This window comes from Egretta garzetta, unplaced genomic scaffold (genome assembly GCF_000687185.1).
Source record: "Egretta garzetta isolate BGI_Z169 unplaced genomic scaffold, ASM68718v1 scaffold289, whole genome shotgun sequence".
NCBI classification, from domain to species: Eukaryota; Metazoa; Chordata; class Aves; order Pelecaniformes; family Ardeidae; genus Egretta; species Egretta garzetta.
The window spans coordinates 460,167-484,888 of NW_009260801.1; the positions used below are offsets into that span (position 1 = coordinate 460,167).

The following is a 24,722-nucleotide window of genomic DNA, read 5'->3' on the forward strand; positions in this document are numbered from 1 at the left end:
TTTTTTCCCATACAATAATCACTTCAGAAATGCTCTGAGTAGTTAGTGTGTGGAAGCTTGCATTTTAGTTTCAAGTATGAACTAAAGCCTTAATAAAATGCAGTCAAAAGTCCTGAGCAGTTGCACACTGTAAAGCAGGAAATCTCCACACAATAGAGATTAAATGCTCCCTGTGCATACTGTATTCTGCTCAGCCCTCTGCGTTCGGAGCTGGGACCGTGGCAGTCGTTATCTCTAGCAGGTTCCTTGGTGATTTTCAAGCCCTGCACTACCTACCCAAGTGGCAGTGACACCAGCTTTCACTGAAGCCTTATTACTCTTAAAAGAGCAATTTGGTTGGTTGCACGGCTATTAGGATCAGACAGTCAGGCTTAAAGCTGTCAGTACAACTGCTTCTCATCTTTTTTCACAATCCTGACATCTTTTCTCTTTTCTGCTGGACACAAGCATTACTGTTTTTATCATTTTCAATCAAGCTCACGCTGCAAGCTGAGGAATATATTCCCACAGAAACCAAAGTGAGGAGCAGAAATTATTTTATAGCTACTGTAGTAGCAGCGGTGCTGGCTGCATGTTGTGTGGGAGAAACCAGATCAGTGAGAAATGTGGCTTTCCTCAGGGCTACATCATTGAGAGATTACTTCAACATCTAAGGAGAGCAAAGCTACTCCTTGTTCTGATTTTTCAATGATATTCACTCCTCCTTAAGCAAAGAGAAAGTGGGGGAGAAGATGTAAGATTTTTTTTTTTTTTTTTTTTTTTTGAAAATAACTTTTTTAAATGTTATCATCAGTGAAACGGGGGAAAATCACTATGCTTGAACTTCTTTTCATTTTGATGTTGCTCTTCTCTGGACCAACCCTGAGCAAGCTTAGCAGGACCAAAGGCAAACACTGGAAGGGGGGTAAGTGGAAAGAAAACTTTTGTAATAGATGTTTGGGTAAGATTCTGAAAAGCTGTATTAAAGGTGATCTAAGGAGAATACCTATGATATTTTGAGTGACTCAGATTTCAGGTTGTCATGTGGGCTTGCAATAGGATGCTGAAAAGGGAGCATGGAGTTTAATTTGTTTTCTTGTTTGTTTGCTTGACTGACTCTGTAAGGCATATATTACTTGCAGGAATTTTACTTTGCATTGTATCATTAGCAGAATAACATTTAAGGCCTTTATACAAACAAATGTATGCCATTTAGAAACGAGTGGGTTTTTGGACTGTGAGAATTCAGATTGTTCTTTTCATTATGGAGACGCTGGGACAGACGCTTGTGGCTTTATTGCAAGAGATGTTACCCCTGTCAATAGGGGGTTATAATGTTGGAAAAGAAGAGGAAGGAAGAGAGAAAGAAAGCAAGCAGCCTATTTTGAGTGCAGAATTGTTAGTGTATGTGGTAAAAATGACTAGACAGACATTTTTTTAGAGTACATGAATGTTGTGAAATGTACTGCCAGCAGTATTAATTGGCTGACTGGCTATGTCAGTGTTGATGTGTTAATAAAGATAAATTGCATTAACTTTATAGAAAAAAATGCTGTGCTGAGAAAACACTTATGATTTTTGAAGGCAGCAATCCATTTTCCTCTTCTGTTAAAAACTGCTGAGAAGATTTACCCTATATGTGCTGTGAACAGTTCACTGAATGTGCCTTTTCATAAAGTTCACTTTGTTTTGCTACCTTGCATGACATTTGTTTATGGAAAACATGGGTTATCAAGGTCTCATAATCAAATAGCTCAGGGAGCACAAATGGTGTCTCATAAATATTTGGACTGAGGGACTGTGGATTTTAGGTAGCTTGATATTTTCTCCTTGGTTATTTCTTGATGTTACTGATTGGAGGCACCCCAGGATTTTTTTTCTTTTTTTTTTTTTTGTCTTACAAGTGTTGCCACAGCATGATATGTTTATCACAGCTTTAATAGCACTTTCAGTTTTCCTCTGCTGTCAGTATTGTGATCTGAGGTTAAAGAGTAGCATCAACATTAAAAAGAAGTTTTAATAATTTATCACAACATCTCAGCAGGAGACTCCTCCCTCCCCCCCTCTATATTTCCTTTTCTTGTATTTCAAGATACCACAAATCTTCCACCTACTGTACCTGCAAGGGAAAAGTTGCAGCGTACACTTAACCTGGACTGTTAATGCAGCACAGCATATCTGAAAATTATATCCTGGTCCTGTAAATCACATTATCGCATGTATCTCACAGTGCTGCTGCTGGGTATTCTCGTCGCAAATTACAAGCTGTTATTTACTCTGGGCAGCACAACTGCTTCTCAGAGGCATGTGAGTTAGGAATATATGTCACTGTCAAGTTCCTGGGATTTAAAAAATGCTGTTAACTTTTCTTCCTTTCTTCCATTTTCAATTAGATCTGGTAAACGAGGGGTGTATTGCTTTAGTCTCTTACCTACTCTCTGACAGAGGCAAAGAGCTCTACTGGAGAATTTTTAGCATGGGTAGAAAATAATCCCTGAATCTGACTGCAGAAAATAATACCTGAATATAGGGGTTTGCTTTTCTTAGAAGTGTTCTTTGCAGCTGAAACAAAACATAAGGATGGTACCTGTTTCAAGGAAACTAAGCAGCAATTTGTCTTGTTTACTCACAGCTCTTGAATCAGCCAAAACCTAGGCATACCTGCTGCACAGTAGTTTTTTCATATGTAGATGTTACCATGAGAATTGTGTGACTTGAAGATGATGTACGCTTTCCAGTGAAAGTTTCAGGTTCAGGATCTGTCAGAATCTGTGTGTTGTAGCGTCACGTAGTCTGAGCGTTTCTGACCTGCAAAACATCCTATATGCACATCAAGGGTGAGCTTTTGCTTATATATCAATGATGTGAGCTCTTTTTGTTGGTGTGCATGTGGAATTTGTGGTGTCGCTTGGTGAGATTTCAGCAAGCAAACTTCTCCACTGGAGCACACTGCAAAGCCCATACCAAAATGGAAACAGAGATGATTTTTCTTTTTAAGAGGTCCAGGAAAGCCAGACACCTGCATACCAACTTCCTGCTATATCGTTCAGAGGGGAAAGGTGATGCTGGATGCACAAATCTGGAAACGCATTGTATGACTCATAGTGTAGCTATACTGAAATCAGCTTCCATGGTGGACAGCAATAGCTGATTTACACCATCCTCTAAAGTATTTCTAGACCACATTTTGTTTCAAGAGTGCTGTGAGGTATAGGCATCTTTGGAAAGTGCTGGACTTCTGTGTCTGCATAGGCCCTGATCACAATCAGCCCAAGCGCAAGCTAATGAATTGGGAAAATCTTCTGGTATAATTAAGAAAAACCCCACTTCATTGCTGAAGTTAGAAGATGACATTTTCTGTGGTCTTGCTGTGTAGTTCACTATATTACTTATGAGAAAAACAACTCTATTCACCTCTATTTTTCTCCTTGGAATTTATGCTAAAAGAATGGCCACCCACATACAACTAAAATAAATGGAATTATGGGTAGAAATCACCTCCTGATTTAGTTGCTATGTCAGGCGTCAGGGATTGAAATGAGTCCCGTACTTGGGCCTGGAGAAATGTAAAGATACCATTTTCTTTTCTAGCTGTTTTTAAGTCTGCACTCCAGAAAACCCTTCAGAATAATTCATTGGAATGCAGGATTTATAAACTAACGATCAAGATAAACTGGAGTCTAAAAGCAGAACCTGAAAGTACAAATCAAATGGATTTTCTTTTTCCCTTTGAGCCAAAATAACACACCATGGTTCAAGTTTTTAAGAAGGATTTATAATACGGAGAATAAAAAACTGGGGAAAGAAGATTAAGTATGCTTTTGAGTTCACCTTAAATTGGAAAGCAGATTTCAAATGTTGCTTATGCCTATCCCCTCCAGAATTTGTTTCCACAGTGTTTTCACCCTCTCACATATCATGGTCGTGGTGTGGGGGGTGTATGATTAAGTTTTAAGTGTATCCATCCATATGCACGTGGATGTGCTTTGTGTCTGTCCAGTGACATCTGGGAGAATTTGGAGACTGGGAAGTAAGCTGTCCATTTGTGTTGTGCTTGGGAACCTTCCCAACACTTCACTCGTACTAATAGCATCCTAATAGTAACTCCTGTCCAAGGAAAATTGGGGCAGTCATTCCCATTCACAGATCTCCTCACAATATGAAATTTCTCTGGGTCTGTGCATAGCGTGTCACACTGGATAAGCACCACAGGCCAATGTGAGTGGGACTGGGGAACGTGGTTGTCCCAGCTGTTGCCAAAGGGCCCGTTGCTGCTAGGACCTCAGCCTTGTTGAGGAGCTGGCAAGGGCAAACCAGCGCCTGTATGCAGAAACTGCTATGTGTAGTGGCTGGGTGTTACCTCAGCTGGCAACAGCAAAATATGCGGGAAGAAGAAATTCAGGTACAATGCTTGTCTTCTGGTAGATGTCAGTGTATTTGACAACTCCACGTTGTCAGGCTGTGTGACAGAAAGGGTCCAGAGGATAAAAGGAAGACCATTAGGACAATCGCCAGTCTTGGTGGACATTAACCCTTTACTTATCTTGGAAAGAACTCACGCATTCAGTCTGGGACATAGCTGTGCCCTCCTGGGATGTCAGGCACCTTTGAAGAGCCTGACCTTTTATGTGGTGGCCTCCATAACAGGACCTGGTCCATCCGATGGGCCAGCAACCCACCGCAGCCGAAAGTCTGTAGGCTGAGCTACTGTGGGATGGTCCTCAGGGGTGAGACAAACCTTCGTGAGGGAGCACAGAGGGACTCTGCCCATGCCTCGGGGTGCCCCAGCGTAAGAGCAATACACTGACAGTGCCAGTAGCACCTCCCAAAGGAAGAAAAGGGCTCCAGGGTTAGGGAGAGGAGTTGGAGATGAAAAGACTTCAGAGGGAAGGAACCAGACCTGGGGTTGGGAAATGCAAATTAAGCATGCCTTTTCCTTAAAGGGTTGTTTGCTCAGGTCTCCTTTGTGTTTCACCAGAAGAATTTCCATTTTTGGAAATTCTTGCCTGATTGGATTTACTTAGGATCCAATTGGAGAAATAAAAATAAAATGCAACCACAGTGCAACACCCCACAGAACTAGATGAGGGTGGTGCCTGTCCTTTCTGTCTACATGGAAGTAAAGCAATAATCTCTTTAATGACTAAATCAAAGTTTATTATCCAAGTGATCCAGCCTTGTATTTTGTTCCAGTTTCAGCTCTATGGCAGTTTAATCATTTTTATGGCAAAAAGTACCAGTGTGAGAAATCTTAAGTGTCACTGGCTAGGTATTCCTGGTAAGCGTGACACAAAGCTGTGTGTGTGAGATTCAGCCTCCCTACAGCACATATATTATTTGGGATGCATGTAATCCATCAACACTAGTTTAAATGTTTCTAAAAGCATAATTCAAAGATTAGCACAGAAGAGATTTCTATATAAACTACCTTCCATATAGGAAAGTAGCCACACCTCAGACCTTCCAAATTTGGAGGCAGAGTATTAGATTATTAGAGTAATGGCTTCAGTATTAGAGTTGGAGGTATGTTACTGGACTGCTGCGAGGTGCCTGGTAGCTCTGGACACCCAGACATCTCAGGGACATTTGCATGCAGAACGACTTTGCGGTGTGCACACACTGAGTTTGGTGAAAACGGGGCCTTGAGATTTTCTGTATTTGTAATGAAGAGTCTCTGCACGGTCACAAAGTGCCACAATGTCAAGAGCACCGTGAATTGTTATAGACATTTAGATGTCTTCTTGGCAGCCACTCAACAATACTATTCACTTCCCCTGTGGGGAAACTCACAAAGCTTTTTTTTCACCAGGAGGAACTTGTTTTCATTTGCCTTACGGCTGCGGGGTGGTGAGGATAAAGGGATGGAGGCTGGTACTTCGGAAGAAGGGAAAGCAGAGAGGAGGCATTTACATGGTAGCCTAGGCTACAGTGGGGATTATTGTGAGGCATGAGGGGTCTGGTTGGATGTGATGAGGTGAAGCTTTTGATGTGGTGGTTGAGTTGCAACACTCGGAAAGCACAATCAGTTGTGCTGGTATGATTCACTGTGTAGTTTATGTAGTTTGGGGGGTAACACTTTATATAGTTTGACATTTATCTAATTTAAGTAATATATTTTATGGAATTTCAAGGATAAACTGTATGAATTCTTTTTGAATACATTATCATGTTGTATGATTAACAGTATTTCTTAAATTGTGAGACATTAATTATGCTGCTACGCACTCATACATTGGAAAAGTTTATGAAAGGCTGACCAAAAGTTTCAAACTCGGGGTCCTGGTATTATCTCCTTACATTTCATAGAAGCAACCAGATTTTGAGTAGTAGAAAATTCACAATGTTTTGTAACTTCACAGGAAGCTCAATGTATTTGAGGAGGTGGCTTGTGCATAGATAAGGATCTAAAAATCTAATTTTAGAAAGTGAGGACTGTAAACGTGGATCTGCAGCTTTAGTTTGACTGCAAGTATATAAAGTGTGTGACTACACACAGTATGTGACTTGATGTACTGAAGATATTCTAATAGTTTTGCTTTGATTACACATAAAAGGGAAAAGAGTATTTATTTAAATACTGAGTGACTGTGAAATTAACTGGGTTTTATTGTCTTCTGTTTTCTTTAAAGTCTAGGTTTAGCCCCTATCCCATGATAACAAGAAAATTTTTGCATCTTCTTTTACACCCCCTTCTTCAGAGTGAAATCTGAATTCAAAACGACTCTGCTGATGCGTGAAGCTTCCCGTACGTTTTGTTGGAGCATGCGGCCTTTGCTTATCTATTTTTCATCTCTTTGAAGACATTTGAAATACCATACAGAAGTCTGGTAACCTGTATCCAAACCCCTACAGGCAGAGATGACAAAAACAAGGTCAATGGAAAACCTAGTTTGTGAGAGTTTTCTTCCCAGCTGGAAGGCATTATTCCAGTCATGAGGGTGCGAATGTGGGGAAGATGCAACATCTTTACTTAAGAACAGACCAGTGTTGGCACAAAACCAAACAGTAAGGAGTAAACATAGGCTGGAAGCTAAGGAGAGTGTGGTCAGCCATCGTTGAGAAGGGCTTGCCATCCTTTGGCAGATGGAGTCAGCCTGAGCCAAGTTTCCGCAGTCTCCTTCAACCTTTGCCAGTCCTGGCTGTAGGGTCTCCCTCCACCACCTCCACCAGTGCTAGTGCTTGTGCACACCTGCTGGCACCCCTGCTCAGGGAGCTGATCCAGCTAGCAATTAGCCATAGAAAAGAGAGGACAGCATTCATCTAGCTGATGGGATCCCTTCATTTGCACACTCTCAGGTCACGGGGGAACTTAGTATGCAAGAGGGCTATGGCCACAAAGGAAGAGAAGAGATTGCGATCATGGCTTGATTTAGGCTAGTTCAAGCTGATACGTAACTTCAGCCTGCAGCTCTGGATTATCCAGAAGAAAAAGAAAAAAAAGAAAAAAAAGATTTAATAAGGTGGTGCCTTCCTTTGAATCCTATGTCCACATCTTGCACTTGGAGCCTTGCTTGAAATGTTTGCTATCATATTAAAAAGTATGTTGATCAAATAGTTATAAAACAGAAGGAATATTTAAATACTCTTCACCCCCCCATGCACACACATCCTTCTCCTTTGGTTATTTGCATTTTCTTTTTCATAGAACAGATTTCGGAACCACTGTAAAGCATCATTGGCATTAGAAAACTAGCAAGAACAAGCAAACCTTCTTACTTTGGTCCACAAATAAAATGAATTTGTGTAAATTGCCTGTTAGGTGTTGAAAGAGCACAGATCAGACGTACTCTTTCAAAATGATGAATAGCCTTAAACACATATCAGAGTGTGTGAGAAAAGTTGTTTTGGCTTTCACTTTCTAGCAATTTTGAAAGACAGTGATGTTCATCAGTTAAACACTATTGATTTTTTACTTCAAAGCATGATCTAAAGAGTACTTAAAGTACGTTACTTCTTTTAGGACCCATTACTAAATACTTCCATGAAAATGTCCTTGCTTAGTATACTCAAAATTGGGGGGGAGCATATGGGTTTACAGATTATTTAGTTTTGGTAAATGATACTCGAATTGCCAGCAATGGAAAGCTTTTGATGTTTTAGAGCTGCTGTTCAATGATGACAGCACCTTCAATAGAAATTACTTTTTCAGTCATTTATTTCTGAATCATAAAATCTTGTTCGCGGCTGAATTGTGTCATGTTAGCTCTCATCCTAGCACTGATTTCTTTCTACTAGTTCTGAAACTTCATCCTCTTATGCTAGCTGAATAGTAAAACGAATTCATGGTTGCATATGTGTATTGCACAGAGAAGTGAACTGTGGTAGCTCAGAAACATCAAAAAGTTTTTCTCTTCTCTAGTGTTTTCCCTCAAACCCAGTGTTTTTCATTACTGTGTTCCTTGCATAAGGAAACTTAAATGAAATAATGGAAAAAATGAGAGAGGCAAAATCCAATTTTGTTTCCAGAGATGCTGATCACTCAGCAGAAGCTGCCAGAGGTAAGGATTCTCACCCTTCAAAAAAATCAAGGTTTTGATATGACTAAGTGTATAGCTCCTCTCTTCTCCAGACTCCTAAGTCCTCTGAATACCAACGGTCTTTGCAGCCTCCCGATTTCCTTTCAGACATGGGCACTCATACGGTTTCTGTGCACACGTCATTTGCGATGAGCCTTCACTGGTACAATTCCTCCTGCAGTTCCAAGCACAGGCATGTCCACGGTGGTGCAAAGGAGCAGAAAACTTATTCTTCACTGTCTTTCTCATGGAGGATGTTGGATAAGGACAGACGGCAGTGTTCGCATTAGCACCACATGTCACTTCAGTGATTAACTTTCTACCAGCTGGATTTTTTGTGTTCTTTAAAAGTGGTTTTGGTCATTTGTGAAAGTTTAGAGAGAGAAAATCACAGGTTTACCACACTGCCCAAGATTGCTGCCTCTGGCTCGGTAATTTAACCTAGCTATAGGTCCATTCTACTGACAGTGGAAAAACAGAGAAAAGGGGATCCTTAGCTCTCTAAATAGGAGTAAAGGAGCAAATGGTTTGCTCCCTGCGTAGTGCCTTATTGAAAGAAGAAATGGAAGAGTGTGTAATATTTGATATAGAAAAATAGGAGGAAATAAGAGGAAGCCACAAAATTATTCTGAAAGCCAGAGAAAATGTTTTTGAGAGAAGTTGAAGGAATTTAGTCTGTTCAATTATGGAAAATTTGAGAGACAACTTTAATGAAATTTAAGTGTGTCACTACGTTTCTTCTCCTGTAAAGGTAAAGGTTCCTTAAAACTATTAGAGAAAGGTATTGCAGGAATGGATGAGTGAAAGCCCATGTCAGACACATCCAAATAAAGACAGTAAGTTTTAGGTTGAATATTTCAAAAAGAATTCTTCAATTATATTTTTAAATCTGACTGACATGTTGAAAATTTGCATTGCATCATCATACTTAGTGTAATTAGTGCTTACTTTGAGAAACAACAGATACTGTTCTGAATTTCTTTTATATCCTGAAAAGGTGCAGGGAGAGCCCCATCTTCACTCATTATGTTCAGCATTCCTTCTGGAAAGCAGTTGGGATACCAGATCTGCTGCTTCTGGTTTAAAAATTAGCATGCTATACAGAATATAGCCCTTGGGGAATGCCCCTGGTTAAGTGTCTTCTGCAAATATAAGATTGTGTCTTATTTCTTGTACTTGATTGAGAAGAACTGCTGCATTGTGCTGTCTATCGGGGTGTGCCTGACAGTAGTAGCTGGAATGTACTCAGCATCTTTCTTATACTTGTTACAGGCAGGAGTAATTCCACTGAAATTTATGGAATTGTGCTGCTTTAAATGAGAGGAGAATCTACTTTTCAGTCTTAGCTGTAATATCATCTATTTGATAATCAATCATGGCAGTTCTCACCAGGTAATGCTTGTCTAATAACAGATCTAGGCAGCTGGGGAAAGACTGATCTGAAGATGAGAGCACAGAAAAGTCCTGAGGCTGATGAAGACAGAGGAAAAATTGTGACACTGATGCAGTTCCCGCTGCTGTAGAGTATTTCCCACTAGTTAAGGTGGTTTCAGACTGCTAGTGATTCTGGTAAAGCTTGAGAATTTGTCTACAGTCCTTATTTGCTATCCATTGGTCTGTGATGGGTCTAAATGAGCTATTGTTATCCATGTGTGTGATTATCCATGGACTTGGGATACACTGGAAGAGAACACGTTTTAATGAATTACCATCTTCTCTGATGTGAAGAATCACTTAATTCAATAGTTTTCAATTTATGTGTAAAGTCATTTCAAAGATATCATAAAACTTAGATTAGTAATACATGTTTAATAAAAAAAAAGAATGAATGCATACTTAAAGTAATTTAAGGTTACAGAGTATGGTGAAGGGTAAAGAGTTCGTTAAAAAATCTGGACAACAGTCAGCTTTCACATTTTCAATTTTTATTTTCTCCACTGCTAGGCTCTTCAGCTTCTGCTTTAAAAAAGTGACAGTCTTGAAATTTGAGTAATGTTCTTGCTATTGGTAGTCACTGTGGAAAAAAATGAAGAATGACTCTCTGCTTTGCAGAAATTTTATTTCCTTTTTTTTAAGTTGGAAACTTCTTCAACTTTTGAATGTCGAAGAGCAGCAGAAGGGAAATAGCAGAAGAAATAAAGAAATAAACCTCACTTAATTAGTTCCTTCATGTTGTTGAGTTATGAGTTTTGAAGGAAAAATACCTTTTACAGAACAGGGTTGTGGGAGTTGAAGAATGAAGTTGCAGTAGAGTTACAAAGATAACTTCTCTAAAGTTGCTGGTGGAGCCTCCTGGTGCAGTGTGTGAAGGCAGAGACACTCCGGAGTATATTAGGGCAAAGGCACAGGTTTTTGCACTCTGAGAAAAAAGCCTCTTGGATAATATTTACGTAGAACTTAATTTCAGCCTCTTTGTGTTTTAGGAGAAACATCTACTGTCTCTACTTCCAATTTTTTTTTTTAAATTAATTTGATAATGCCTGATTTTTATTATTGTAAGGAGGAGAAATTCTCTGTTTAATGTGGTCTTGCTTTACTCTTTCTACATCGGCCTGGCATAGGTTATATTTCAAAATCCAGATTAATGGAATTTCACTCCTTGAGCTGTCTTAAGAGCCTGTTCTGTATTACAGCTCCTGAGCACCAGTGGCCAGCATTTTTATATCTGCATGTTGGTTATGCTGTCTCTCATCTTCTTCCTTGATCTTCGTGTTCAATGCATAGTTTCTTCTACTTGTCAATCGTCTTCTCATTTTTAAAAGATATTCTACAAATGATTTTCTACAGAGGTTATTTATCAGAGAGTTCTTAATTTATTTCAGTCAGCTTTAATAGCTTTTTCACTGTATTTAAATAGAAAAATAGTACTTTTAAGACATGTTACCTTTAATTATTCCTATAGAGATAGACAGATACAATATGGCAGACCATGAGGAGTGTGTAGACACATTTTTGATCCTGGCAACATGTTTTGTTTAATTTATGTTCTTTGGAAAAATACAGCTCAGCATCTTGACTGATTTAGCTTCTGGTGCCCTTTGATAGTATATTATTGTTCTTTAATCTGAAAGGAACACAGTAATCGGTTAGAGGTTTTGTACCCTCCAAATTACAAAAGATACGTTGTTTTTTATGTGTTCTCTGGTTTTTATAGCTACTTCATAAACTTTCATAGAGACTAGTTAGTTCAAACAAAAGCTATGTTAGAAAAGCTTGCATGTGCTCTAAAAAAGTACAGCTCATGTAGAGAAAGTGAGATGTGTTGAGAACACAGGATAACATGACGTATTATGCACACAAATTTACTTGATCTGTATTGGTCTTTTCAATTCCCTTCCCAAACAATGAACATGGTAATTTCATTTTACAGATAATGTAGTTTGAGGCCCTAAATCAGTTTAGCAGTCCAGATTTTTGATTTATGGCAAGGGCAGTTGCTAGCTCTAAAGGTGTCTGTTCATAATCTCTCTAGCAGAAACACAGCAGTGACTGACCTATTTCGTGGCACTTATATTGTCTTCATGTATTGGGAAAGATCACAAGATGATCTATATGATTCATCGATCACCAGAAAAGCTATAGACAGTCACCACAGGGTGAAATTTTGCTATGCATTTAGAAAGAAAAATAATATGAAGAATCCTTTAGTGACCACCGTCTTCCACAGATGTTGTGATTTGGGGTTATGTTATTTTACCGTCTTTATATTATCTTTGATATGGTTATGTGCACATAATGTTATGTTGGGTTACAATTTTGCATTATGGTGTAAACAGTGGCTGGAACCAAAAACCTTCCTATGAACATTACTGATTTATTCCTTTATTGCCCTGCACAGGTAAGTTGTGCATAGACTGAAGACCAACTTGAAGATTGGTCCTTTCTGCTGCTTGGTCTGTGGATGAATTTGCACCAATCCACACAACTGCTAATAAGCAGCTTGTCATCCTTTATCATGTTGTCCTGTTTGTTTTCAAAAACCCTGTAGATAGAGGCTTCTACACCACTGTTAAAGGTGCAGCAAGACTTGTCAGTTAACTTGCTCAAAATTCAAAGGAGATGCCATTTGTATTGATTCCTATAGATTTTTGCCTTGTCTAATGGGATTCATTTTTTTTTCTATGAACTTGTATTGAAAAAAAGTGAAAAAAATAATGGCCAGACAGAGCTAAGACATTCTAAGTTCAAAAAGAACTCAAAACTTTAAATTTCTCATGCATGCTGTTGCACCCCAGTTTCTAAGCCATCCAATCATGTCTGTCTTTTTGCCAAGACAGTGACGCTAAAATGGCCTGAAAACGGTATCCTTTCACTTTACATTAAAGCACACAGACCAGCACTCAGCTTTGTGCATTTTGAACTCACTGCAATAAAAGTTTTAAGAGATAAGAAGCTTTTTCTATTTCAGGGTTGCCATTAGCCTGAATAATACATAAACATGGGAAAAGGTCTAAAGTCCTTTTGAGGATCACAGTATAGCTTCAATTAAATTATACATCATTATCACAGCTGCCAAGCCTGGTGTGGGATTTTAGCCCCCTATCTCACTAAATGTTCTATGTAGCTGTCTTGTCCAATTCTTTCTTCTTCTTTTTCTTCTTTTTTTTTTTTCCTAAGCAACAATAGCACTCTTTGAAAAACCTAATTTAAGGAATAAAGTGGAGGATGAGGTTTGGTTAGTCAAGAAAGAACATTGAGATGTCAACAGTCAAGTACCAAGGGAGGAAGGAGGTCAACTCTCTAGCCTTAAAAAACACAAGGGAGAAATCAAACACTATTAAGTCATGACATATTATGTTCCTTTTGAACCAGGGCTGTGTGTACTCCCTCTGTCTGCTGAGTGGTCTGCAGTGCAGCTCTGAGTTGATCATGAAACCCATTGTTAAAGCAGAATTGCTAGGGCTGCCCACTGGGGATGCTTTCAGTAAATGTCCACATAGCTGGCGGTGACTTTGAAATGCAATCTGGACAGACAGAGTCTTTGTCTGTTTGTCCATCTATGGTTCTTTCAGGCTTTACAACCCAGAATTTTCACAATGGCCTGTCATATTGCAGATGAGTGTTTTCTTGGATCTCAATAGAATTATTCAGTCGTCATAATAGATGTCAGCTAGTTTTTACTTCTGTGGTGGCTTTGGCATAAATCTAGGATATACAGAACTATTACTGCATTCTTGGGAAAATCATAATGGCTTGTCTTTTTTATTTATTCCTATAATATCCTCTAAAAGTGTTAGAAGTGTTTTGATTAATTAATTACAGTATTCACACTCCCAATGCCACCCCATTTGCCATTAATTTTATCAGTTTGCTTGTCGTCTTTGTACTACTATTATATTAATAAATATTCTGTCTTGAGTAGCCACATATGAAAGATTGAAATCAAGGCAGCACTGCAGAGTTTTGTGTGTAGAATACTTATTTAGGATTATACCCCACCATTGATTTTTATGCTGAATAGGCCATCGATTTCAATGCATGCTTAACATGCAGATCAATGACACATTATAGGGCTTAAATGGTAACATTTGATATTTAAAACTGAATGGGATGGGCTATCACTGAGTTTCAAGCAGGACTGAAAAAAAATTCTGGTAAAAATCCAAACTTGCTTAAAATTTCAGACAGAAGACTCAGTTCAGGAAGAACAGATTGTAAGGAATGTGTGAAGAATTGTGTTTAAAATGCGAAATGAGAATTCGTAAGAAAACATTCAAGTTGAAAGTTGTTTGTAATACATATTTGTTGTGCAATAGCACCGGTACCGACTTAGCAAACCTTTGCATGTTGACTCATAGCCTATCACAGCCTGCGCTGGTGCCTTCCCTTCAGCACAGCTACCTGCTGAAGCGCATCCCTTACAGTTGTCTTGGCTTTGGTGTGTTCTGTGTTGGTATGCTTTCCTGGTATGGTCACAGTTTGCAGAGTGGCAAAAGAGTAGTTAGTGTATGCAGGGGAGAAATCAGACGGTATAGCTCATTATCCCCACATCCTGAATTTATGGAATGCAGCGGGAAATCCCTTAAGGCTGTTTACATTAAACTTTACATGAACTGTGTACTTTCCGGTCCTGTTTGAAGGACAAGGAGAGATGTTTGACTAGGAAATGTATTACGGATTTTTGCAAGTCTGTTAAACAACAAGACTCTAACTTCTTGATCCCCCACGCAGCACAATTTTGTTCTGATGCAGGTTTCTCAACAACTGGTTGAAATCCACGCATGTTCTCAACTGTATTTGCAGCTTTCAGACATTTTTCTTAAGCCCGGTTTGTGATTTCTGCATCATTTGTACTGCCAGGAGGGCATTGAGTTGGAGGACGAAGCATTCATTTTTGGTGGTTTGCACTGTGTTTGATTAACACTCAGACTGGAAAAGAAACTTTTTTTGGAGATCAGCTGTGCTTTAGTACAGACCTTAAAGAGAAATGCAGAAGCTTTAAGCCTGTGCAGGCTGTCAGACCGAATATATAGAGAGTTAATTTTTGGCTGTTCTGTTGCAGAACTATTTTATAAGCATTTCCGCCAATATTGAAAGAGAAGTAGAAGCACCTTCCTCAATCACTTCTTTAAAATGACTTGAAAAATCTGTTCTCCAGCATGTAACATATGCCCTTTAAAACTGCTACTGTGCTCCTGCCTTCTCTTATCAGTATGGGCCATAAATTTTGCATGGGTATAGAGGGAACTGCAGCTTGAGTACTTGAAATAGTTAGCAAGATGTTGCTAAAGTATAAAGACAAAGTGCATTGGCAAATGGCTCTTTGTAGACAGGCATCATTACCAAGATCCACGTGGGCCGAGTTGTGTAAGGCTGAGGAGCACTAAAGGCCAGCGCTCGCAGGCACCTAATTTTGGGTGAATAGAGTCTTTAGATTCATTGTGATATCACACATAAATGAAAATACCAAATGTCATTGACTTGTCAGTGAAAAAGTAGCCTAGGCTTTGTAACAAATGGATCAGCAATGTATATTTGGAAGCTCCGTGACATATTAAAGTAGTTTATGAGGCACAATTTGTTTTGGTGGTCTGCTCTGATTGATGGTGTGCTATCTGCCACCGCTTCAGCTGTTGTGGTGTGTTTGTAATAAATGTTCGTTGTGAGACAGTGCTAAATGTGTTCCATCTAAATCATTCGTTACTTATAACAAGTTTCAGTGTATATGAATCAAAGGTTGTTTATACTTGCCTTCGAAAGAATTTATCATGTTGAAGCAGCTCTATCACCTCAGATGGGGCAACTGCCTGCCTAAGTGCTCAGGCCCTTTCAGCAGTGCCTACTGAAAACAGTAGAGAAAGTTAAGGAGCAAGCAGTGTTACGTTAAATACTACTTTAAAAAGTACATTGTCTTTTCCAATCTAGCACACCTGCTTGTTTTTCTTTCTTCCTTTTTTTGGTTTTGCAAGCATAATATCAGAATATATCAGAAATGAGTACTGACGGATGAGGAGGCAACCTTCGTGGGACAGCTGCGACATGGCAGAGAAAGCACATCAGTGGGTCGAAATTTTGCTGATGTTTTATACCAGTGTATCACCAGTTCATCAGAAAACTATAAAAAATGTATGCACTACCCACAGGGGATTTTCTCTTTCTGGAAAGTGCAGTATGCACAGTCCTTAAGCAAACAGCATACTTTGTTTCCTCTTGGTTGGTAGGAGATGGGATGCTTTTTCCCCATGGGCCTTATCTGTGTCCTTTCTCCAAAATTTAAGTGAAACAGGAGAAAGCCTACAGACCAGCATTTCAGGGTGATCAGTGTAGAAATAGTACTTAACTTTTTATTGTATAGACACTGTTTTTAATTTCTATGTGGCATGTGAAAGGAAGAGAGCTTTTTTTTTTTCCTCTTTCAATAGCTACTAAGAAGGGAGAAGTATAGAAAGATGTAGCCAAAAGCAACACAGAGATGTTTAAAGTAATCTTGAATTCTTAACAGAATAAAAATGTGAGTACTTTGAGCAGCTATTAATTTAAAATTTGCATGCTCTTGGATTTTGACTGTTCTTTAAAGGCAGGTTTTTTTCATGTAAAATACCAATGTACACTAGAATGCAGATTGAGAAAATAAGATATGACTTTTTAAATTACTTTCGCTATTACATTTGAATCATAACAAATATGCGAATCTCTAGATGAAATAATTTCTCCAGTGTCCTTGGTCCCTTATAACATTAAAAGAAACAGACTTTGGTACCAAACAGTTTGTAAAATAGAGAAACAAGTTTAACAAAGAATGTAAAGGGGAAACAGTAAAATGACTTGCCCAAGCAGTCCAGTTTTGATGCAAGGAAAATATCTCTAACTGATTGTCAATTCTTTTTTTTTTTTTTTTTTTTTTTATTTTTTATGCAATACAGTGATAAACACACAAATTATATGCTGGAAAGAAGCGTGTGGGTGCTTTTTTCATTATTTTCAGAAAGAAAGAAAAAAGGACAGTATTATAGAGTTAAAGTTGCTGTAGTGGTGGGTTGAGGCTGTACAGCTGCAGCAACGTCAAACAGTGGAAGGCAACTGTGTGGCATAAAGTAGTCTCTTCATTCCCCCGCATTGTATTCTTTTTTTCTTTTTAACATATAGCCTTTTTAGCAGTGGATTGATCCTATTTCTTTGTTTCTGTTAATGCTGTCTTACCAGAAGTTCTTAGTATGTTAACAGCATCTTGTAAGCAGCTCATTCAGGAGTGTTTATCAAAACCTGGAAAGTTTTATAACTAGCCCCTGAGGAAAAAAGCAAGGTCAAATACACGAAAAAAAAAACCAACAGAAATTTGTAACATCAACAAGTCCTAAGACAAATCAGTTCAACATTTGCTGCTTCCTAAAGTTAATGAACAAATCTTATGTGGCAATAGATGGAAATGAAGTCTTCACTTTAAGATCTGACTTATCTACCTATAACCACTCTCCTGCCTTTTTAATAGCAAATCTTTGCCTCTACATATTCACATTTCTTTCTCCTATGTGACTATATCACCTCATAAGCAACCAGTTGTTGAATTCTGTAAATTCTCTTATATAGGCTTGGTGGAAGGCATGGCCTTCTTGGGTATGTTTCTTTATAAAACAGGTTATTCTATCAGTCCATAGAAACTATACCCATCCATGAGTAAAGCATGGCTTTTACAGATTGCCTATTTGTTTCTCACTTTGGTATGTGGAAAGATAATGTGTGCTTATGTATGGCATATATATGACGTATATATATGTCATACATATGAGAGAGAGAGAGATACAGGATCTGAGATTCTAGATGGTTTTTTATATGTATGTGTCTTGTAACTCAAAAAATTAGACACACTCACCTTGGGTAAAAAAAAATGGTGTGAGTCATTTGCATCGTCTGATCGAATCATTGCTCAGACTTTAGCAACATTTAGCTGCTGTTCCTGGCTCCAGATGCCAGCACCTGTGAAATCTGGGGGTGAGAGATATCCATTTCTGTTTCCTTGCTTTCAGAAAGTTGTAAAGGTCTAGGAGGAAGACAAGAGGCAGACCTCAAGCTGTCTTGATGATTTTTGGTTTTGTTTTTTACCTTGTGCTTAGAATGAGAAGAGAGAAAGAAAAGGCAGGAGGAGGCGTTGGGAATCGCCGTGATGTGGCTGTGAGCACGCAGCCTCTTGGTGTCAGGAGCAAGCATGGTGGTCTCAAGACTCCTGCCTTGTACTGGTGGCTGTGCGAGTAAACAGCGCCTCAGCTACTGCACCTTGTTGTCTTGCTTCTCCCTTACATACTATTGCCCAGTTACAGACAGTGTTGCGAAGTACAGCTGCTACCCCCATTGGCAAGCCCGGTCAATTTTCAGGATTGCTGGGAATAGCTGGTGGTGTTGCGTAACCAGCCATCTTTCCTTTATACAGTAACTTTCCACCCAAGTTTTGCACTCAGGAATTTCATGAGAGCAGTACAGACAGAGGGGATTTATACTACCGAGACAAGGTCTTTTATTCAGGCTTTTTGACAATGATGCATAATACTCACCGTGTCTGGGAGGAAGCAACACATTTGTCTTTTTATCCAGTTCAATAACCTCTACTGCCTGTGCTTACTACCACAGAGGAAAGACTAAGCTGGGGATCAGGGCTTTAATTTTAACTCCAGCTTGCCGGTGGAATCTGTTTGACCATGTCTTTTATAAATTTAGCTTTGTTGAAAGGCAGCAAAAGGCACTGATCTGCAAACTTTTCTACCAGCTTTGATGGAACCTACTGTCCAGATTCATCTGTGATATTTTTCACTTGTCCTACTTACAGGGGGTTCTGCCCTTCCCAGCAGCTATCAATATAATCTTTTTTTTTTTTTTCCCTCGTCCGCAAAAGTAAATTTAACCTCACAGCCCTCTTGCCAGGGGAGAGTTTTATCTGGTAACCACATAGAGATATGAAAAATACAGATATTAGATGATCTGCCAAATTGTACTGCCTTCATCTCTTACAGCACAGTAATAAAAAGGTCTCTCCTATAATGGCTCTTCATTGCCAATTCCCTCGTTGTTCTTCACCAAAGTACAATTAATTACTAAAGGGGCTTCCCATACAGAAAATTGTTGATGGAGCATCTGAAATAAAGCAGTAGAGCATACACCCCTGGAAACACACTACATTGGCATTCTGAGGTTTTTGGTGTTTGGGTGGTTTGGGTTTTCCCCCCTGCTTCTTAACTTGTCTCTGTCTTCCTTGATACTTTGACTACTGTCATTATCTGTTCTTCTTTTATGAGCAGGTTAAAAATGGTGAAGGAGTTGCCGGCACATTATACTATGTGGGTCTGCAGTATTAGCTCCAGGCTCCCACTGCCCTCTTTTAAAATGACAGGTCTCCCTCCTCAGCTTGCTCCAAAGGGCTGAATTTGCATGCTAATACAGATTTTTATTATTATTGTGCTTTAATTCAGAGATTAAGGATAAAGAGCTGAGCTTCTGAATGCTTAGGGACTGCTGAAAATAGGACTGAAATGCTACTGTCCCTAATGGTTTATTAGGGAAAAGACACAGTTTGCTGATATTTTCTTTAAATATATGTGAACTCAATCTTGCAGAAGTTATAAAAATCAATTTCACTAGTAATTAGAATTATAGAATTTTCTGCCCGTAAATATGCTAAATATAAGGAGGCATTGGACTCCACAAGGTCAAATGTTTGCCTTCAAAATATATCCTAATATCTTTTAATGTAATCCACCAAATAAAAGTCTATAAGTAAGTATTTACTCAATAGATTTTAATGTCTCCAAAGGGAGCAATTAGGCTTTTAAGGAGAACTCTTAAACATTCCCATGAAGGTTTTAGTATTTTCTTTAACACTTTGTCTTACACAAATGCACATTTTGGAAATCATGTTTGAAAAACTAGTAATTTATTGTAAACTAGTACTTTGTGCCCTGATGATAAATGGCCCTAAAATGAGTGTTGATAATGTATACATAATAATAATTTCAGTATGTAAATGATAAAAATAGGGAGGAGGGTTTTCTTTCCTGCTATAGTGTTGCGTACCTTGCTACATACTGCAACCTTTGGTGTAATTAGTGATCACGTAAGAACGGGTTTTGTCCCACAAAGCCCTTTTTATGTATTTTATATACTAGAGATAAAGGGATTTAAAATACTGAGGCAGACTCTCAACTTGATGTAAATATCAGTGAGCTGGGCTGATTTAAATTAGCTGAGCATCTGGCCCATTCTCTTTGAAAACAGATAATCAGCTTCAATAATTGACTGAGATTTGTGGGTTTCATTTCTTTCATTTTGTATTTAATTGTATAAAATAGTGGCATGCAAATGTAGCCAAGATTATTAAAATTATTGATCACCTATGCTATCCAATCAGCTACAAACTATGCACAGTTATAAACCATTAGTTTTACGTTATATTAGAAATTCATCCAATTAGAAAAAATAATAATAATTAAAAGGATCAGGGATGTGTGTCAAAATATAATTGCACATTCCAGAGCTAGAAAATTGCAATAGTAGGACTGGCAGTCATTCTTATAAGAGAGGGCAAGGGCAAATGGTGAAAAATTCAAATATGAGTGAAATGCCAGTAAATGTCATACTAATAACAGTGTACATTACAACCTGCTGTGATTTTTCTCTCCCGTGGGTCATATCTTTTCCCTTTTTTCTTCCAAGGTACCATGACCATGGAAGAAAGCTCTTTCTTAAATATCTGGCCCCTTTTCTCAATACTTTTTTTTTCCTTTTCACTTAATTGATCAAATTAATAGCTTCTATAATTAATCTACAACCTTCTGTAATAGGAGAGCTATGAATCAAAGATGTTGCACAAGTAAGATAAATCCGTTTGCTTTGAAGTCACATTGTTTGTTCTACATATTTCCCTTTAGAAAATAAGGTTTACCCATAGCAGAACAAGATTCACCATGTTTTCTCTTTTGAAAATAAATTTTGAAAATAAAACTATACATGTTGTACAGTTAACAATAGAGTGTAAATCATATTAAGTTAGAGTAAGAAATTACAAAAGTGACAAAACGTGGCTCACATCAGTGAATATTACAAGCATAAACCCAAGCTGATTAATGAAGAGATGTCCTCTCAAACTCTCTGAAAGAAAGGCAATATCATCCCTGAGATGCCACTCAAAGTGGCAACTTCTAGCAGTCATGGCTTGTTTTTCTACAAGGAATCTTGTCATTCTCACAACAGATTTTTTTCTAATCCTTGGGAAACGTCAACATTTTGGGTATTTTAGAGAATGCCACAGATTCTCAGCAGGATGCAGAGTCTTCTTTATTGAGGACATTGCATTGCTTCAGACTCATCTGCCACAAAGGCACTCTCTGCCTAAAAAGAAGTTTCAGTGTTGTGTGACTGACACATTGAGAAGTGCCTAAATAATTTAGGACTGGTAGAAAATAAGCTGCTACATTAAAGCTATTAAATAAATAAAAATAATGAAATTTTTGGTGGCTGTTTTAAATATACAAGTAAAAATGGGTTGGAAAATTACCTTCCTAAGGTAACTGAGCTGCAGCCTCTCCAGTTCTTCTCTGGACAAGGACCACATCACAACCAAACCCATTAGCAGGGCATTTGAAAGAATTATAACAGCCAAAGAACGCCTTTTAATGCTGAGTACTCTCAATGACTGAAATTACTGGAAAGTGTCCATTTCCCTTAACTTATTTAAGTGCCCAAAGTAGCAAATGGGTGCAATTTTCAAAAGTATATAGATGAATAATTCTCATTGATCTGAATCCCAGAGAAATGACTGGGTTCACCTATGAAATCCCACTTTGCACTCATCTGCCTCTTTATGTGTCTGCATATTGCAAGTATTTCCTTTGGGCACCAAGTCAAGAAACCATCTTTGCTTATTTAAACTCAGGCTTAACTGTGAGTACATGCTTAAAATTAAGTATATGCTTGTGTGCTTTTCTCAATAAACATAACTCAAGGGTCCTTCTGGTCCAAAGTACGTGGCAGGGACAGTAGATATCATTGCTAGCTAGTGGTTGCATTGCTTCCTCCTAACTTCCACAGTTTTAGAACTTTGACACCGTGAATTGAGATGTAGTATCTTTTTGTCTTGAACCCAAAGGGAATTTGAAATCTAATCTGTTAATATGGAATAGAAAATAGATGGGGCAGAGGCTGAGGGTGCTCACTGAAAGAAGAAAATGAAGACTTAGAAAAATAATCCTCATTTAAATCCCTTAGGCACATTTTGAAAATCTCTGCCTCGAGTATCAACTGTGCCAGGGATTGATACCAAACAATAGGGGAAAAAAAAATACTTTGGATAGTCAGAAAGTATTTGGTTCTCAAATAAAAAGGCCATAGACTGTTGCTTTAGTAGCTGTGCATACTTCTTTATTTATGAAAAGATATATTCATTGAATAACAAAGATAAAAGATGCCAAGACCCTCAAAAGGTTTTCAGTGACAATGTACATTACTGAAGTATTAATTCATATAATTAAAGAACAATAAGAAATATATCATTCATAGCCTTTCAAAAGAATGCAAGAAAAACAAGGCTCTTCAGTCTTAGTTAAAAAAAGGAAAATTGAAACTTTTGATCTATAAAATATATAAGCACATAAGAGAGCAGAATTAGTTACTAAATGAAGCGCTTATTTGAGAGACACATTTTTCTTCTATGGGAGAGGGGGAAAAATGCAGTTTTCACACCATCTCATTTAGTTTGGAACTAGAAATGTCCTAGTGTGTTTTGGCCGCAAGAGAAACAGCAAATTGAGTTACGGGCTGTGGAGGTTGGAGAAGGCAGGAGTGGCCTCTAGGCACTGTCTTGCTTTATTTGTGTGCCTCCCTCCCCAGCTGGAAAACATCAAGCCGGGTCGCAAAGGTGCTGCCTGCTGGGCTGGTGGATTTGCTATTAGGTCATCTTGGATGGTCCAAATCAGGAATATTTTACGAAAATGAGGGCAGGGAGGTGATTCAGCCTGTCAGGATTTTGGAGGAGGGAAGGAGAAGGGGGATGAGGGAGAGGGGGAGACATGTAAGAGAACAGAGCTGCTCTTGGGCAGGTTTTGTTGGACAAATTAGAGAGGAGCTGTGATTTCTAAACACCAGTTCTACTGAGCTGGTCCAGTCTGCCTTCAGCATAGACCTGGATCCAGAGGGTTTTCTGTCTTGCCCATATGAGAGAGAAAAAAAAATCAGAAATAAGCTATGGAGAGCAGGCTCTCCTCCGATGAGGAGGTGGAGGACGGAGACTCAAGGTTCTTGCAGGCTGAGACACCCTGTGTCCTTCTTTCCCATTGCAGGGAGCATCAGTCATATTCAGAAATGAGCCCTGCAGTTAGGCCAAATACTATTTAAATAAAAATATTCATTGTGAACTGGGAGGCCACTAGCCTGTAACTGGGTCCAGTTGGGTGTCTGCTAACTGGACAAGCTAGACCCACTGTGGATTTTAAATCTCTCTCCACGTCTTCCCTTGGCTTGTGTGTCCTAACCCACAGCCTTTTGCTTTTTTACTGATAATTATTGTATGACATTTTAAACTATTTTTGGCATAGCATCAAAACTGCGAGTCCAGAGACTCATATTTTGGCATGGTTCCTGAAGAGATAATAGGTCTTAATATACTTTTTACACTGTAAAGGAATGTTTATACACAGCACTTACCTCTTACAGCAAGTAAGGAAACATTATTATTGGAAATTCAAGCTGTAGGATAAACTGAATGTATTTCTAATGAAAGAAGAAATAGGACTGTACGTTTGTTATAGAGCAGATGACCTTATACTGAAGTACAATGTTTCTGTGTTCATTTACTTAAGCTGATTTCCTGCCTGAAAGCTAGCTATATCAGTTCTATATTTCTTTGCTACTTTAGGCAAAAATTAAATGGTGTAAAACCACACCACTCTTTCAGTGTAGTTTTTTGTAAATATTTACCACTCCTTACAAATTACATATAATTATTTTGTGAAATGCCAGGTACTTCAGTCTATGTTTACACACATGATAGAATTTAGTGATCAAATTGTTAAATATCTTTATATACTTATGCTACTAGATTAATTTATGTGTGGATATTTCCTATAGTTGGTGAAGGCTTGTGTCACTTCTGAACTTCCAGAAGTGCAACTTTAGTCAAGTTAATAGGCGAGTAAAAAATTTAATATACTCAATGTATTATTTGGAACTGGTCCAACTTACCTAACTTCTTATGCGAAGGCTTATTGATCTGAATTAGCTACCCATGTTGCATGTTATATTTTTTACATATGCACCATCTATGTTAAAGAGCTTGATCTTAATAGCCTCATTTTTGGAAACTTTTCTTAGGCTAGTTAAACGCAGGGGTTAGTGAGTTTAGTAAAGATGCTTATTTTAAACTGAAGTTTGAATAGTGTAAGAATGCTTAATATAAATAAAATAATATAATGTATATGTGTTATACTTGAAACAATAATGAAAATCCTCCTTGCCCTCTACTTAGTCCTCTAAAAAGAGGTAGCAGCCTGGCTTTTTTTTTTTACTGTGCTACCTATATATCACTGACCTGGAGGTTTCAGAGCAAGAAACCAACCTTAGGTTAATTGATCTCCAAAACTGGAGTACAATTTGTTTTCTCTAAGTAGCATAGCTTGCTTTTACATTGTTTTCCTATGGAATAACATACTTCTTCATGAAATGTCTTATGTATATGTTATATACCTCACTTGGTTCCACCACACACACACTACAGTCAAGGACATTATCCAGTTCTGGAACAAGTCCCAC

At 38.3% G+C, this 24,722-nt stretch overlaps 1 protein-coding gene across 1 annotated transcript in view; it reads left to right on the plus strand.

Annotated features, from left to right (window-relative positions):
* The first annotated feature begins 780 nt into the window (after window positions 1-780).
* The window catches only part of ROBO2 (roundabout guidance receptor 2), a 922,222-nt gene continuing 898,280 nt past the window's right edge, over window positions 781-24,722 (plus strand). The window contains exon 1 of the mRNA XM_035902212.1: window positions 781-904. Coding sequence (XP_035758105.1) covers window positions 781-904 — 124 coding nt within the window. The remainder of the gene's footprint in view (window positions 905-24,722) is intronic.